The sequence below is a fragment of the Thalassophryne amazonica genome, chromosome 8 (genome assembly GCF_902500255.1).
Source record: "Thalassophryne amazonica chromosome 8, fThaAma1.1, whole genome shotgun sequence".
Lineage (NCBI taxonomy): Eukaryota > Metazoa > Chordata > Actinopteri > Batrachoidiformes > Batrachoididae > Thalassophryne > Thalassophryne amazonica.
Window position 1 is genome coordinate 1116729 of NC_047110.1, and position 18430 is coordinate 1135158.

The 18430-nt window shown below is 45.1% G+C and overlaps 1 protein-coding gene across 3 annotated transcripts in view; it reads left to right on the forward strand.

Annotated features, from left to right (window-relative positions):
• Nucleotides 1-18430, forward strand: part of znf276 (zinc finger protein 276) — a 39438-nt gene that overhangs the window by 18194 nt on the left and 2814 nt on the right. For all 3 annotated transcript variants that reach the window (XM_034175665.1, XM_034175664.1, XM_034175666.1), the window contains exons 8-11: nucleotides 11850-11960; nucleotides 12065-12140; nucleotides 16731-16848; nucleotides 18216-18315. In XM_034175665.1, coding sequence (XP_034031556.1) covers nucleotides 11850-11960; nucleotides 12065-12140; nucleotides 16731-16848; nucleotides 18216-18315 — 405 coding nt within the window. The remainder of the gene's footprint in view (nucleotides 1-11849; nucleotides 11961-12064; nucleotides 12141-16730; nucleotides 16849-18215; nucleotides 18316-18430) is intronic.

Consider the following 18430-nt stretch of genomic DNA (forward strand, 5'->3'; position numbering starts at 1 on the left):
TGCTGCATAGGGGAGCAAAAACTGCATAGAGCTGCTTAACTCAGTGTAGTTTGTATGTCACAATACGCAACTCCACCTTGGCCCTGGTGTGAAAGCGGCTTTAGAATGTGGATGTATCCCGCCTCGACTGTGTTGTGCACGACCGTGTGTATTCGTACATGATTGCAGGTCAAACATTGTTGGACCACAGTACGACTTTGTAGAATGCTGTTAGAGTGCACTACAACTGTACATAATGCCCCCCCAGTCCCATAGAGAGGATCTCCACAGTGTGTGCATGCGCACTTCTCACTACTCCAGATTTTTAACACTTTCCCTCGTCGAGTTTCTCTACCTCTCTTTACCGCATTGAGCTGAGCTCCCCATCATCTAACGACAATATTCTGCTTTGATGAGCTCAACTCGACGGGTGAGGAGCGCATGCGCAATTGTGCGGTGGAGCTCATCTTGAGATGACACGGTCACCCATTGAGATGAGCTCCACTACCGAAGAAAACCCACATAAGTTTTGTATTTACATAAAAATACAGTAATAACTGTTATTTCAAATTAAAAATTGAGACTTGCATGTACACGCTGTCTTTATGTTGTGAGATGACTGGGAGCTCAGCTTGACACATGTAACCGTCGAATTGCACTACAGGGAGATCTACTCGACGCTGCAGCTCACCTTGACAGAACACCGGATGAATGAGGTTCGATTCCCGTGTGATGTCTAAAAGTCTGGATGGCAAACACGGGTAGAGGGGGATGTGTGCCAGCGCTGTGTCTGCCCTTTTCACAAGACCTGCTGATACTGGTGTTAAAATACATCTAACATATGAACTGGAAACATGTCATATGTGTTAAATATGTCAGTCGCTGCCCCCTACCCCCCCACACACTCTCTGTCTCACTCTCTCCCTTACGCACTCTGACCGGTCAGCAGGACACTGCTGTCAGAATGAATTTGTGTGCCCCACACAGTACCTGCACTGTGCGATTGAACTTCACGAACTTCAGCAGCGGGGCAACCTGATGATTCCAGGCTCAGAGGAGCTGTGTGTCCTGCTGTCTTGTTGGATTGGATGGTGCGTGTTGCGCCACAGGATGGTGCATCATATGGGATATATATTTCGTGGTGGACATGGCATTTGCCATTGCCAGTTGGCTGATCACAGGATGAAACAGATTTTATCAAATAGCGCAGCCTGTCTGTTGTTCACCCTGCACCGTGAGACACAGCTGGAGGCGTTCCAAAGGTGAGTTTTAATTTTTATTTATGTTCTGATGGCTTGCCGACAGAGGTGCATCATTGTGGCTTGTACAGAGGTAGATGGTGTACATGTCACGATATGTGTTTTCCAGCTGTGACACCCCCAGTCAGATGCGCTGTGGGGCAGCAGCATGGCACTGTGCAGCTGGTGTTACAACTATGATGATCATCATAATTCACACACATGAGAGGGCATGACAATGTACAACCCCAATTCCAATGAAGTTGGGATGTTGTGTGAAATGTAAATAAAAATAGAAAACAGTGATTTGCAAATCCTCTTCAACTTATATTTAATATTTAATTGAATACACCACAAAGACAAGATATTTAATGTTCAAACTGATAGACCTTTTTGTTTTTGTGCAAATATTTGCTCATTTTGAAATGAATGCCTGCAACACATTTCAAAAAAGTTGGGACAGGGGCAACAAAAGACTGGGAAAGCTGATGAATGCTCAAAGAATACCTGTTTGGAACATTCCACAGGTGAACAGGTTAATTGGAAACAGGTGAGTGTCATGATTGGGTATAAAAGGAGCATCCCCAAAAGGCTCAGCCGTTCACAAGCAAAGATGGGGTGAGGAATAGTCCAACAATTAAAGAACAATGTTTCTCAATGTTCAATTGCAAGGAATTTAGGGATTCCATCACCTACAGTCAGTAATGTAATCAGAAGAGTCAGGGAATCTGGAGAACTTCCATCTATCCAGCCATCCATCCATTTTCTTCCGCTTTATCCGGAGTCGGGTCGCGGGGGCAGCAGCTCAAGCAAAGCCGCCCAGACCTCCCGACCCACACACACCTCCCCCAGCTCCTCCGGGGGAACACCAAGGTGTTCCCAAGTCAGCCAAGAGATGTATTCCTTCCAGCGTGTCCTGGGTCTTCCCCGGGGCCTCCTCCCAATGGGACGTGCCTGGAACACCTCTGCAGCGAGGCGTCCAGGGGGCATCCGGAAAAGATGCCCGAGCCACCTCAACCAACAAAGATAAGTAGGACTCCTTCTTCAGCTTGACGGCATCCCTTACTTCCGGTGTCCACCACCAGGTTCGGGGATTGCCGCCGCGACAGGCACCAGAGACCTTGCGACCACAGCTATGAGCGGCCGCATCGACAATGGAGGTGGAGAACATGGTCCACTCGGACTCCATGTCTCCAACCTCCCCCGGGATCTGGGAGAAGCTCTCCCGGAGGTGGGAGTTGAAGACCTCGCTGACAGAGGGTTCCGCCAGTCGTTCCCAGCAGACCCTCATGATACGTTTGGGCCTGCCAGGTCTGACCGGCTTCCTCCCCTCCCAGCGGATCCAACTCACCACCAGGTGGTGATCGGTCGACAGCTCTGCCCCTCTCTTCACTCGAGTGTCCGAGACACGTGGCCGAAGGTCAGATGATACGACTACAAAGTCGATCATCGACCTCCGGCTCAGGGTGTCCTGGTGCCACGTGCACTTATGGACACCCTTGTGCTCGAACATGGTGTTCGTGATGGACAAACTGTGACTAGCACAGAAGTCCAACAACTGAACACCACTCAGGTTCAGATCGGGGAGGCCGTGCTTCCCGATCACCCCCCCTCCAGGTCTCACTGTCGCCGCCCATGTGGGCGTTGAATTCCCCCAGGAGAACAATGGAGTCCCCAGTCGGAGCGCTATCTAGTACCCCTCCCAGGGACTCCAGGAAGGTCGGGTACTCTGCACTGCTGCTCGGCCTGTAGGCTGAGACAACGGTGAGAGACCTGTCCCTGCCCTGAAGGCATAGGGACGCGACCCTCTCGTTCACCGGAGTGAACTCCAACACATGGCGACTGAGCTGGGGAGCAATAAGCAATGCGTCCCCAGCTCTCCGCCTCTCCCCATGGGCAACGCCAGAAAAATGAAGCGTCCAGCCCCTCTCCAGGAGTTGGGTACCAGAGCCGAAGCTGTGCGTGGAGGTGAGCCTGACTATCTTTAGTCGGTATCTCTCAACCTCCCACACAAGCTCAGGCTCCTTCCCCCCTAGCGAGGTGACATTCCACGTCCCAACAGCCAGGGGCTGTGAGCATGGACCGGGCCGCCGGGCCACCCGCCCTCGACCGCCACCCAATCCTCTCTGCACCCGACCCCCATGGCCCCCTCTGCAGAAGATCTGGAGAACTTTCAACATGTAAATGGCAAGGCCAAAAACCAACATTGAATGCCCGTGACCTTCGATCCGTCAGGCGGCACTGCATTAAACACCGACATCATTGTGTAAAGGATCTTACTGCATGGGCTTAGGAACACTTCAGAAAACCATTGTCAGTTAACACAGTTCGTCGCTACATCTACAAGTGCAAGTTAAACCTCTACCATGCAAAGCGAAAGCCAAACATCAACAACATCCAGAAACGCCGCTGCCTTCTCTGGGCCCGAGCTCATTTGAAATGGACAGACGCAAAGTGGAAAAGTGTGCTGTGGTCTGATGAGTCCACATTGTTTTTGGAAATCATGAACGTCTTGTCCTCTGGACAAAAGAGGAAAAAGACCATCCAGATTGTTAACAGTGCAAAGTTCTAAAGCCAACATCTGTGATGGTATGGGGGTGTGTTAGTGCCCATGGCATGGGCAACTTACACATCTGTGATGGTACCATCAATGCTGAAAGGTACATCCAGGTTTTGGAGCAACACATGCTGCCATCCAAGCAACGTCTTTTTCAGGAACGTCCCTGCTTATTTCAGCAAGACAATGCCAAGACACATTCTGCATGTGTTACAACAGCGTGGCTTCGTAGTAAAAGAGTGCGGGTACTAGACTGGCCTGCCTGCAGTCCAGACCTGTCACCCATTGAAAATGTGTGGCACATTATGAAGCGTAAAATACGACAACGGAGACCCTGGACTGTTGAACAACTGAAGTCGTACATCAAGCAAGAATGGGAAAGAATTCCACCTACAAAGCTTCAACAATTAGTGTCCTCAGTTCCCAAACGCTTATTGAATGTTGTTAGAAGGAAAGGTGATGTAACACAGTGGGAAACATACCACTGTCCCAGCTTTTTAGAAACGTGTTGCAGGCATCCATTTCAAAATGAGCAAATATTTGCACAAAAACAAAGTTTATCAGTTTGAACATTAAATTGTTATGTTTCGGACGCAGTCGGAGCACCGACCCAGCGTTTGAAGGACCCAGCATAAAATAAGCAGAGCACGGTTCAAAGGATAACAGAATTTAATAAACATAACAGTGAGACGTGCTAAATAACTAAAACGTCCGCGGTCTGGTGAGGTGGAAACACGGCGCGCTCTCAACAGCGCAAACGGTCCGGAGCCACAGCAGTTCGGACCCAGGGACCCCGCCGACACCCCCCAGGTGGCCGCGACAAACCGAGTCTGTGAAGAAAGAAAACATGAGGTGAGTCCAACTCCACACAGAGAGACACAACTCAAAGGTGCACGCAATCAGCAAACACTTCCTGGCTTAAAGCTATACATCAGCTTCTCACCCTGCAGGCACGGAACAACTCAGTTCAAATCTCCACTGCAGCAGAAGCTGATTAGACAATTAGCATAACGTGACAGCTCAATGACACAAGGTGTGAGGGACACCAAATCCACTGTCATTACTTCATAAAAGTCACCAAAACCAAATTACCCCAGGAAGTGTGCTGAAGAGCGTGAGACCTCACCCAATCCTCCTTCACAGACTGTGGCGTCAAACCTGGAGCAATCTCTGCATCCGTGATGGTGAGATTGTTCTCCTGACGTCGATCTCACACGTCTGCTCACAAGGTCGAGTCTCTGGCAATCACACACTGTGCATTCAAGGTTTAAATGCAGCAATCTCTGATCAAGACAAAATACACCACAGCTGTGAGTATTGATGACCTGCACGTGATAACAAGCCTCAGGTGTTCAGGGTGAGGTCCTAATGCTCAGCCACTCAGTCCTGAATGCATACCACCTGGTGGGAGAAACAGAAAACAAAAACCAAGCCAGCCAAACACCCCAGCCCACAACATTAAATATCTTGTCTTTGTGGTGTATTCAGTTGAATATAGGTTGAAGAGGATTTGAAAATCATTGTATTCTGTTTTTATTTACATTTCACACAACGTCCCAACTTCATTGGAATTGGGGTTGTATCTGTAATCTAAGGTCCATTAGGGATGTACCACTCTGTTCAGAAGTGTGTGCGGTCCCCCGCGGCTGTATGACGCATTGACTCGCAAGGACATACAGTGCTTTTGTTTTGATTACGCATTGTTCATGTGGTTCACAAGATGAATGCATGCCACAGACATTGCACATAAAAATATCTCCTTTGCAAACCGCAAACAGAATCTAGTGGAGGCGCACATACGGCTCAGCCGTGCTACATTCTGGACATGCCAGCAGGATTTGACGTGTCTGACCACGGCGTCTCTCGAGCAGACTTTTCTGTATACTGTTTTGATGCGTGAGAATATTTAAAATGCAGTCAGATTGACGTCAGACTGCACATCGACTGCCGTTCGATTGTTCTTCCACTTCGATTGTGGCATGATTGTTTTGAACATGAGCAAAACATTCGGGTGGCTGCACGACTGTTTAGAATGTGCTCAGAATGCTGTCCGGAGTTTGTGACTGCACTTCTACACTTTTTGAATGTGGGTCGAATTTTCATTTGGGCGGGAATCGGGCTCATTCGGCCTCTCGTGTGACGGGGGTATTAGAAATCCCATGTACATACGAGTATAAGTATTCACAGTCTTTGCCATGAAGCTCCAAGTTGAGCTCAGGTGCCTCCTGTTTCCACTGACCATCCTTGCGATGTTTCTACAGCTTAATTGGAGTCCACCTGGGGTAAATTCAGTTGATTGGACATGATTTGGAAAGACACACACCTGTCTACATATAAGGTCCCACAGTTGACAGTCAGAGCACAAACCAAGCATGAAGTCAAAGGAATTGTCTGTAGACCTCAGAGACAGGATTGTCTGGAGGCACAAATCTGGGGAAGGATACAGAAACATTTCTGCTCTTTTGAAGGTCCCAGCAAGCACAGTGGCCTCCATCATCTGTAAATGGAAGAAGTTCAGATCCACCAGGACTCTTCCTAGAGCTGGCCACCCATCTAAACTGAGTGATCGGGGGAGAAGGACCTTATTCATGGAGGTGACCAAGAACCCAATGATTACTCTGTCAGAGTTCCAGCATTCCTCTGTGGAGAGAGGAGAACCTTCCAGAAGGATAACCATCTCTGCAGCAATCCACCAGTCAGGCCTGTATGGCAGGTGTCCAGACAGAAGCCACTCCTTAGTAAAAGGCAACATGACAGCCCACCTGGAGTTTGACAAAAGGCACCTGAAGGACTCTCAGAGCAGGAGAAACAAAATTCTCTGGTCTGATGAGACAAACATTGAAGTCTTTGGCGTCATGTTTGGAGGAAACCAGGCACCATCCCTACAGTGAAGCGTGGTGGCAGCATCATGCTGTGGGGATGTTTTTCAGCAGCAGGAACTGGGAGACTAGTCAGGATTGAGGGCAAGAAGAATGCAGTAATGTACAGAGACATCCTGGATGAAAACCTGCTCCAGAGCGCTCTTGACCTCAGACTGTAGTGACGGTTCATCTTTCAGCAGGACAATGACCCTAAACACACAGCCAAGATATCAAAGGAGTGTCTTCAGGACAACTCTGAGAATGTCCTTGAGTGGTCCAGCCAGAGCCCAGACCTGAATCTGACTGAACATCTCTGGAGAGATCTGAAAATGTCTGTGCACCGACGCTCCCCATCCAACCTGATGGAGCTTGAGAGTTGCTGCAAAGAGGAATGAACCAAACTGCCCAAAGATAGGTGCACCAAGCTTGTGGCATCATATTCAAGAAGACTTGAGGCTGTAATTGCTGACAAAGATGCATCAACAAAGTATTGAACAAAGGCAATACTTATGTACATGTGGTTTCTTAGTTGTTGTTTTTTTTTTTTTTAATTTGCAAAAAAAAAAAAATGTTATGATGTGTTGTGAGTATAATTTTGAAGGAAAAAAAAATGAATTATCAGAAATTATCAGGAATGGGATCTTGATGACAGATGTTAGTGATCATTTACCAGTCAAAAAACTTATAAACTTTAAAAGAGATAAGTCAGTAAAAGCCTTAGAGGCATTAAAATATGATCTTAAAAATCAAAATTGGGAAGAAGTTTATGTCAGTGATGTTAATGTAGCATATAATTCATTTATGAAAATATTGATGAAATCATAATAAAAACTGTAAATTAATAGAAATTAGTAAGAAAAGAGTAAATAAACCATGGCTGACAAAGGGAATAAAAAATGCTTGTGCAAAGAAAAACTATTTATACAGGTGCTTTTTAAAAATGCAAACAAAGGAAACAGAACACAGATACAAAAATATAAAAATAAACTGACAATAAATAGGAAACAAATGAAAGATTATTATAGTGAACAATTAAATAAGAGTAAAGATAATATGAGGATAAAAAGTGTGATTGAAAGTGATGGAGCGAAAGCAACTTTTCCAAATTACTTTGTCAAAGAAAATAGATATATGACATAAAAGAAGTGGCAAATGGGTTTAATGATTATTTTTCAAATGTAGGATCAAGTCTGGTGGGAAATAAACCAATAGTGGAAGATACATTACATACACTTGTAAATACGGTCAATAGTATTTTCCTGGACAATGTGGAAAAAGATGAAATAAGAAATATTGTAAAAAACTGTGTAAGCAAAAGATCAACTGACCATGAAGATTTAGACATGATGACTGTAAAAAGTATAATCGAAACTGTTATTGAACCATTCACTTATATTTGCAATCTGTCTCTGTCAACTGGGGTTTTTCCAGATGAAATGAAAATTGCCAAGGTAGTCCCATTATATAAAAATGGAGACAAACATAATTTCTCTAATTACAGGCCAGTATCATTGCTTCCACAGTTTTCTAAAATTATGGAAAAAGTTTTTATGACAAGATTGGATAAATTCATTGAGAAACATCATATTTTAAATAATGCTCAGTATGGATTCAGAACAAAACATTCGACAGCTATGGCAATTATGGAATTAATAGAGAAAATATCAACAACAATAGAAAATAAGGATTATTTTGTAAGTATTTTTATTGACTTGAAAAAGGCTTTTGATGTTATTGACCACTCAAGATTGCTTCACAAGTTACAACAATATGGTATAAGAGGTGTTGCACATCAGTGGGTAAAAAACTACTTAGAAAACAGAAAACATGTTGTGAAAGTGTAGTGACACGGACCCACAACAGGGGGTGGTAATGAACGGACAATGGATTAAGCCAAACAGTAAAAATTTAATGTTGTGAATTGCACAACGGAATACAGACAATTGCAGTTGAGGAGTACAGGCAATCATACACAAGGTGACGTGTGGGCAGGCTCGAGGATAGAAGACGTCTGTCCAGAGAAGAGCCGGATCCCACACGGCTTACACCGCCAACGGATCTGAAGAACACTGGAGCCGCCAAGTCCTGGGTCCCAGGTGGCCACCGTCTCCAGCTGTCAGACCTGGTACTGCTGGCAGAAACAGAAATAGTTAATGGTGGGTGTGTGGATACACACCCAGTTATCTCTCCGTACTCAGTTCCTCCGGGAGGGAGAACCTCCACCTCCAGAAACAATGTCATCCGTGCAGCTCCTGTTGGTCTCTTTCCTGGATGGAGTGAGAGGCGAAGAACGTCGCCCTCTCACTGTCCGCCAATCCAGCCTCCGACAGAGCCCGCAGGAACACGGCTGCACACAGAACAATATTTTAATCTCAATAATCGCAGAGAAGGTTACCTGAGTGGTAGCTGATTTCTCGGCGGGGAGGTGGAGTTGCAATCCGGCTTTGATGGTGATGGTAGAATGAGTGACAGCTGGTGCTGTTGACGAGTGACAGCTGTCACTCTCTGTTGCTCCGACACCCTCTCGTGCTTGAAGCCCGCACTTCAAGCAGGGCGCCCTCTGGTGGTGGTGTGCCAGCAGTACCTCCTCTTCAGCGGCCCACACAACAAAACAGTTTGTTCAGATAAATAATATCAAATCAGAATTGTGTAATATTGCTTATGGAGTACCACAAGGATCAGTACTTGGACCCAAACTGTTTATTTTGTATATCAATGATTTTGTGAATGTATCTAATGTGCTTGGTAGCATTTTATTTGCTGATGATACAACGCTGTTTTACTCTGGATCAGATATACAGGAAGTAGCACAAGTGATAAATACAGAACTGGAAAAGGTTAAACATTGGTTTGATATAAACAGACTGTCACTAAATATTAATAAGACAAATTTCATATTGTTTAATGGCAGAGCAAAAAAAAATAACGTGTCATTACAAATAGATGGAATGGATATACAAAGGGTAAAAGAAACGAAATTTTTAGGAGTCATGATTGATGAAGATCTTACATGGAAGTCACACATAAATTACAGAAAAAGGGAAAATAGCGAAAGCCATTGCTGTTTTGCATAAAGTAAAATATTGATTAAATAGTTATGGTTTATTAACATTGTACAATTCATTGATTTTCCCATATTTAACTTATTGTGTAGAAATCTGGGGATCAACATATACAACTTATATACAACCTTTGTTTATTCTGCAGAAAAGGGCTTTAAAAGTGATTAGCAACAGTGGTTTTAGAGATCCATCTAATCCATTGTTCATTAAGTACAGGGTACTTAAATTTCGTGATTTGGTCGATTTGAAAATATTACAAACAATGTACCAAGCAAATAAAAATACTTTACCAACAAACATTCAAAATATGTTTGAGAAAAGAGTAAGTAGTTATAAACTGAAAGGAATAGAAGTCTTTAGAAAACCAAGATACAGAACCAAAGTAAAGGAACGGAGTATTGCAGTAAATGTAAAATTATGGAACAATCTCAACAAAGAAATTAAAGAGTTAAGGTCGCTTAAATTATTTAAAAAACACATTAAACTAGATGTATTAAGTAAGTATGAAACTATGAAATAAGTCAGTGGGCTGTAAGGAAGTAAAAAAAAATGTAATTTGTTAATAATGTTTAAAATGTTTTAAGTTTAAAAATGTAACCTGTCAGAGATCAATCAATCAATCAATCAACTTTTTTTTTATATAGCGCCAAATCACAACAAACAGTTGCCCCAAGGCGCTTAAGAGATGTAATCTATTTAATAATGGTCATAATTATGAAATAAGTCAGTGGTATGTGACAAGTTAAAGAAATACAATCTGTTAAATAATGTCGAAAAATGACACTGGATATTGAAAGTGTTGGGAAAGTGTAGGAACACGGACCCACAACAGGGGGCGCAAATGAACGGACAATGGAGGAAGTCAAATAACAACACTTTACTGTTGTGAATAAGCACAACAAACACAACAGATTACAACAATAGACAAAGAAGTCAATTCACAAAATGTGTCACGTGGGCAGGCTCGAAGATAAGAGACGTCTGTCCAAAGCAGAACCGGAACCACACGATTTCCTCCGCCACCGAACCCCGGGAATACTGGAGCCGCCAAGTCCCGAACTCCCAGGTGGCCACTGCCTCCGCGTGTCGGATCTGGTACTGCTGGCGAGGAACAAAAACAGTTAAATGTGGGTGCGTTTGCACCCAGCAACCCGTATGGCGGGAAAACCACCTCCACCTCTCGTCGGAAGAATGTCTGCTATTTAACGCACAAAAGTAACAAAGTGTTAATGTCAAAAAGACAACACAGTCGGCTGAGTACTGTACCTCCTAGGTAGAGCGATATCTCGGCAAAGAGGTGGAGATGTCGTCTTGCTGATATACCACTGCTGATCAGATGATTGGTGACAGCTGTCGTAGGCGAGAAGTGACAGCTGTCACCCCGGCTGCTCCTGTGAGGCGGCAGCGCCCTCTGGTGCCTGGAGCCCGCACTCCAGACAGGGCGCCCTCTGGTGGTGATGGGCCAGCAGTACCTCCTCTTCAGCGGCCCACACAACAGAAAGATTGTATTGTAATAAGGGGCAGAAAATATAAGACTTGTTCTTCTCTCTGCTCCTTTTCATTCTGGTAATGGAGATGCTTTATTTCTGCTTTTCTGTTTTTTTTTTTTCTTTTAAATGAATGAAATAAATAAATAAATGAAATGAAAATGAAATGAATTTACTCCACTTTGGAATAAGGCTGTAACATAACAAATGTGGAAAAAGTGAAATGCTCTGAATACTTTGCGGGTGCTCCGTTTATAGCACTTTTTATATCTGCATCAGAAGCTCACAGCACTTTACAGTAATGTCTCTGTCTCACACACACACACACACACACACACACACACACACACACACACACACACACACACACACACACACACACACACACACACACACACACACACACACACACACACACAGTGGTGTCAGGGTGCTGCCAGGTGAGGCACTCACTACTCACTGGGAGCAAGTTGGGGATTAAGGACCTTTAACCGACGATCCTTTGGTCTCAAGTCCACTACTTAACCACGGGACCATCACCTCCCCAAAATAATGGTGGAACAGTCCTGCTTTGACCAGGCTGTGTACAAACATCTGGGCGTGTTTTGAAAAGTGGCATGAAGAAATCCAGCTGTAGTCTGAGTACTCTACTTTTGACCTGACAGGGTGATCATCCCCAGCAAGAAAAGACCGAGCCCGAAGGGACCACAGGAGGCCAAAGTCAGAAAGAAGCCTGGACCCAAACCTGGATGGAAGAACAAGTTTAAACCTAAAGGGTACAAGATACTTAACCCCATGATCAGGTTTATGGTTGGTTTTTAGTTCATGTCTTCATTTTTTCTGATAACTTTACATGTGTGTTGAATTGCTGTTTTGACAGAGAGGAGCTGCCTACGATCTATAAGTGTCCATATCAGAGCTGTACGGCAGTCTACAGAGCTCCCGATGGTTTGAAGGTCAGAAGAACCACATGAGACACTAATCCTCTTCTGTCTCCGTGTTGAAGGGGCATGTGCAGTTGGGTACACATATGTGACAGCTCCATCAAACAATCAACATGAACTTAACATGCAGACTGTAGAGTATTTAGCGTACGTGCATCCACCTGGAGGTTTTCTAATGCTGCGTTCACACCGGGCGCGATCAGACGCTACAAATTCGTGGGGGGTTGCGTGGCGACGGACGCGCCTCCTTCGCCCGGTGTGTCGCTCTGCTTTTGCTGCGAAAATTCGCCCCGGTGCGTCATCAAATAGGAGGAGCTTCCATTCCGCTCGCCGGCTTCGGTTGTCAGTCAAGTTAACATGACGGACCTTGATCACACGGAGCGAGTTGTTATGGAAAGCTGACAAACGTCATGAGACGTTCCCAATTCAGGGAGTATCATTATTTGCTGCAGGAGCTGTGTCTGGATGACGGCCGCTTTCAACGGTGCTTCCACCTCTGCGGGACCCAGTTTGAGGACCTCCTGTCCCATTCACGTGTGCACATGTAAACAATTAAATAAAAAAAGAAACTCCGCTGCTTGCTGTGGGGCTGCAGCTCACTCTTCCCTTCCAAACAATTCTGTCATAATTGTGTTTAGAAACCAGTCACCATTTGCTTTATTATACATCTGTGTAGTTAATTAATAAAATATTCTCCACAGACGATTCGCTCACACGTGCACGTAAAATAAAAAAGAAAAAGAAACTCCGCTCCTGCTGCTGCAGGGCTGCTGCTCGCTCCAAAAACTCTGTCATAATTGTGTTTAGAAACCAGTCACCATTTGTTTTATTATACATCTGTGTAGTTAATAAGTAAAATAATCTCCACGGACGATTCGCTCGTGCGCGCGTGTAAAATAAAACGAAAAAGAAATTCCACTCCTGCTGCTGCAGGGCTGCTGCTCGCTCCAAAAACTCTTATAATAAGTGAAGTGCACATTGCATCTGCGTATGCGTGGGACAAACGGGGGCAAAAATCCCAGCTACCACACTCACACTGCTCCCATTGAATTTTTGTGCTGTTTTCAAATGCTCGAACAGAATTTATAGGCTTGAAAGTTGGCTGAAAACACACGATTGCAAAGCTCCGCCAAGTCCAAACAAAGACAGAAGAAAGAAGAAATGTGGTCATAAACCTCCGTTCATTCTACACAATTTCGCCACAGAAAAGAAAGATCCAGACGGATGTAAAAGACGGACTAAAATTGTTTCTTGCACATTTATTTTGTCAATATCCTGAAACCGTGCCGCCGTTTTCGTGCATCGGCTTATGACTGTAATGTCGCGCCATGAATGACGTGGTGCGTAATATTTTAATATTGACATGTTCTATAAACAAACTGCATGCATGCACATATCATTGTATGTCTGTCAACTTATCAAAACAAACCTGACACCAAAGAGGTTATATGTGAGACTCACCGTCATTGTCGTCATTATGAAGCCGGTGGAGTCGCGATTTCTCATCCCTGCTTAGTAAATATTCTGCAATATCCACAGTTTCAGTCTCTGGACTTCGTCTAACCATCCATCAGTTACCTTCAAGGGGTCAGAAATTTGTTTTTCTCCAACTATCAACAAGCACGGGTCATTTTCGACAGCAGCGCGCTCTTCCTCCTTTGTTGGCACTAACGGTACATCTGTACTTTCTGTACAGATGCAGCACACGCAAGCACAACCAGCTCTTCTTTCCGTTTCTGTCCACTGCTGTACGTATTCCTGGTTGTAACAGGCAATCCGCGGAGCTTACAAAAACGCTTTAAATCGTCAACTTTCCAGCGGTTGAAATGATGCAAATCACAGCACTCTTTGTTGTGTGGGCCGCCAGAAGAGGAGGTACTGCTGGCCCACCACCAGAGGGCGCCCTGTCTGGAGTGCGGGCTCCAGGCACCAGAGGGCGCAGCCGCCTCACAGGAGCAGCCAGGGTGACAGCTGTCACACATCACCTGCAACAGCTGTTACCAATCACCTGATCAGCAGGGGTACATCAGCAGGACTACGTCTCCACCTCTTTGCCGAGATATCGTTCTACCTGGAAGGTAACGTAATCAGCTGACTGTTTGACAGTGATCTTTGTGACTTTTGTGCGTTGTTTTGCTGACTCCTTTTCCAACGAGTGGTGGAGATAGTTTTCCTGCCGTACGGATTCCTGGGTGCAGACGCACCCACATTTAATTGTTTTGTTGTTCCTCGCCAGCAGTACCAGGTCCGACACGCGGAGGCAGTGGCCACCTGGGAGTTCGGGACTTGGCGGCTCCAGTATTCCCGGGGTCTGGTGGCGGAGGAAATCGTGTGGTTCCGGTTCTGCTTTGGACAGACGTCTCCTATCTTCGAGCCTGCCCACACGACACCTTTTGTGATTTGGCTTTTGTCTATTGTTGCAATCTGTTGTATTTGTTGTGCACATTCACAACAGTAAAGTGTTGTTATTTGACCTACTCCATTGTCCGTTCATTTGCGCCCCCTGTTGTGGGTCTGTGTACCTACACTTTCCCAACAACTCTTCACTGCTTTCCGCCGGCATAGCTTGTGGGTTGGTAGCTGAAAACTTTAGCCTACCCATAATGCACCGCGCGGCCTGAGATGCGCACTTCGCTTATTGTGAAATAAAGGACAAAAGAGACATAAGTCCTGCTCACAGGTACCAGATACCAGATACAGGACATGTTCACATCTTCAGTCAAACTCCAGACATCTCCACGTCACCACATATTCAGTCCCTGATTGGTCATCGCGGCGCGACAAGATGAAAAAGTTCAGATTTTTCAACTTGGAGAGGAGGGCAACGGGACGTGATGCGACGCAATATTGCGCCACAAACACAGCAATCGCTCAAAATCTCTTCACTCGCGTCGCTTCATTCGCATCCATCGTGTCGCGCTGTGTGACTTGGGGCCAAAACGCGTTGTTCCATAGGGATTACATGGCAACCTGTCGCTGCTGTCGCTCGCGTCGCGCCCGGTGTGAACGCGGCATTAGATTTTGTCTGTCATCAGTGGACAGTTGTTTGTCCGGATGGTTTGTATTCAGGTGTGTGTGGCTCCTTCCTGATGTTCCCATCCAAGTCTCCTTGAGTAACCTTTCCTTTGACACAGTCATTCCAGAGGTACACCACGGATCCTCCAAAAACACCTTGAGCCAAAGACAGTTAATTGTCACATTTATGTTCCATCATGGAGTTTTGGACATGTTTAAGAACCCAGGTTCACTGCTTCATGTTGGCTAAGCTACTTCTGTAGCTGCTGCGCATGTGTCATTGTCAGTACTACGGCAAACGTGAAACACTACGTGCAGAAGGTAGCATGAGGTTAGCACTGTCTTCTTGGAATGTTAATGATGCTTGACAAACCTGTTAGTGCATTTCTGCCACCTGCTGGACAGGAGTGTGTAGCAGCATACTTGACAACACAACAAAGTCAAACTCCTACAGTATATTTCAGTAAAACTACAAAAGTGTTACTGTGTCAAAATATGCTTCAAGTACAAAACGCACGTCTAATGTAGAATCGATCTTTCCCTTCAGTGCGCTCAGTGATATTTTTCAGTGCAAATTTACAGGTTTAACTTTACAAAGTTACAGGCTTCTGTTGCTGTGATTGGAGAAATTGTGCACAGTGCATGTTCTGCATTTTGTCTCTCCAGTTATGCAGCTTCACGATGAAGTGGGACAGAGGAGGGTTTTCTTTCACCAAAACATAAGATCCAGGCTTGCATCTCAGATGTACCTTCTGTCAAATTGTAGCTGAAGTTTCAGGTCTTCTTTTTAATAAAATCGTCCTCTACACCACTTGACAATGACAATCAACACCTCCACATCTGAGATTGTGGTCCTCTGTCGGGGTGGATTGTCCCCGCTGGGTCAGGGCAGAATTACTGCCCCAAGTGGAGGAATTCAAGTGTCTTTGGGTCTTGGGGGTAAGACATAGGGTGAGGTGGATAACTGACTGGGGCAGTGAAAACTAATGGTGAAGAAGAGCTGAGCCAGAAGGAGAGATTCTCAGTTTACCAGTTGATTTCAGTTCCTGTCCTCACCTGTGGTCATGAACTTTTGGTGAGGTTCCTCTGTGGGGTATCTGGTCTTACACTCCTGGACAGGGTGAGAAACTTGTGTGCCGCTGTGACCTGTATGACCTCTGTGTACACAGAATTGTTTCAGAGGGTACCCACAGGAGATGCCTTTGACTGTCTTGGTGGCTTCCCTCACTAGCTTCCTTCTTGCCCGGTGACGCGGTTGTTGAGGGCTGCCTCCTGCAGACAGATCTACCATCCAGTAGCAAACTCTTTGTATTACTTATTGATGGATTGATTGACATGATGTCTAAGAAAATATTCTTGTTTCCACCCTCTCTCTTATCTAAAGAAGCTGGCTGTAAAAGTGATGATTTCACTGTTCTACTGAAGGGTGTCTTTACTTTTCTAACCCATTTTTGGGGGGGGATTTGATGTTTGTATTTCATTCATACCATGTTGCTTTGAGTTTGAGTTTCTTGTGTTAACTGTCACACTGGAGCACTGTCCATTAGAAATATTGTGTGTGCGTGTGTGTTTGTGGGGGGGAGACAGAAGCACATCAAGGAGCATCATGAGGAGGTGCGAGAGCGGCCCTGCCCTCATCCCGGCTGCAACAAGGTTTTCATGATTGACCGCTACTTACAGCGACACGTCAAGCTGATCCACACAGGTAGAGTTTTAATGGAAGGAACTCCAAACCTACAGCAGATAAAGAACACACCCACAGCCAAGGGGAGGGGGAGGGAATGAAAAGAAAGATTTCTCCAGCAGATCTAGAGGGAAAAACACAAAACACAGCCAAAATGGTTTTTAGTCAACATCTGAAACGACTGCACATTTTATGGGAAAAGCGCCAGATTTTGCACAGACATTGTTTGATGTGTAATGAAAGCCGTCAGAGGGCTGATGTGTGTACTGCATGCTCTACATCAGGTCACGACCTCTGTGTGCTGCTGTGACCTGATACACGCGTGACCTAGTACATATATATTTATATATACCATACGTGTGCCTTCATCACATGGCCTCTGTGTGATGTCATTATGAAGTCGTTCATAGCAATCATTCACACATATTCTGCTGAACACTATATGCTTCAGATAATCCATCAAGGCTTCTTGGTGGTTGAGATATACAAAAAGTTGGTTTTTGGACCATATTTTCCTTGACCTTTGACCAAAGTACTCCAAAATCTAACCACCCCTCGATATCTAGTATCTGAGTAATATTCCCACCAAGTCAGATGCTCTTCTGATGGGTTGTAACCATGTTCAGACCACAGGATGTCCATGAATAATTAACATGGTAAATCCCACCCTTTTGTGCACAGTGCCCAGCTTTGTGTCAGGATTTTCAGACACAGAAACAGCAGCGTGCACTGAATCAGCATGCGCTCTCTGCCTAAGTCATTTTTCATATGAATTTAAAATCGGGCCCTCAGATTTGCATACGTGTCTTGGTGGCTTTCCTTGCTCATCTCCTTTGATTTTGCGTCATTTCTTCCCATTAACTGGACTAGTTTTCTTTGGACCTGGTGGTTGCCTGCCAGTCTTGAGACCCAGTACCCTTTAAAGAAACACAAATCTCTTTATTAATGATATCACATCTAAATCCAGACCAGATTCTGTCGACATGTTTGACCCACTACGTGGTGCAGAATATTAATTCATTTAGAATTTATTTTTTAAAGGTCTGTTTCCACTTCAACAAAAATAAATATTTTCAAGGCTTCATAGCTTCAAGTACGACACACTACAAAATAAATTAAAGCCGATTTAATAATAATTGAGGTCATGAAAAGCAGGTTGAAAGGCACAAGGGGCGACTGAGCCAGAACCCAGTTACTGACCCACATTTCTCAATGTCGCACCCACTGGGTCAGAACTTCACACATCCTCCACAAATGTTGGTTTCTCAGAATGCAAAAGATGGAGAACCACGCCTACTTTCTCTGGGTCACGTTCAAAACCTCTGGATCAGCCGGCCGTGACCCTGCGTGACCTTAAATTCTGATTCAGTTTTCTTCTGTTTGTTCAGAAGAGAGAAACTACATCTGTGACCAGTGCGGCCAAACCTTCAAGCAGAGGAAACACCTCTCAGTCCACCAGATGCGACACTCAGGGGCCAAACCGCTGCAGTAAGTCATGACCTCGGTCTGCACCTCACCACAATTCAAAGACCTCCAGCAGACAAATCCAGGTCAGGTGAGAGGGACGAGGCGCGCAGTGGGAGCGCCCACACCGTCTGCATCC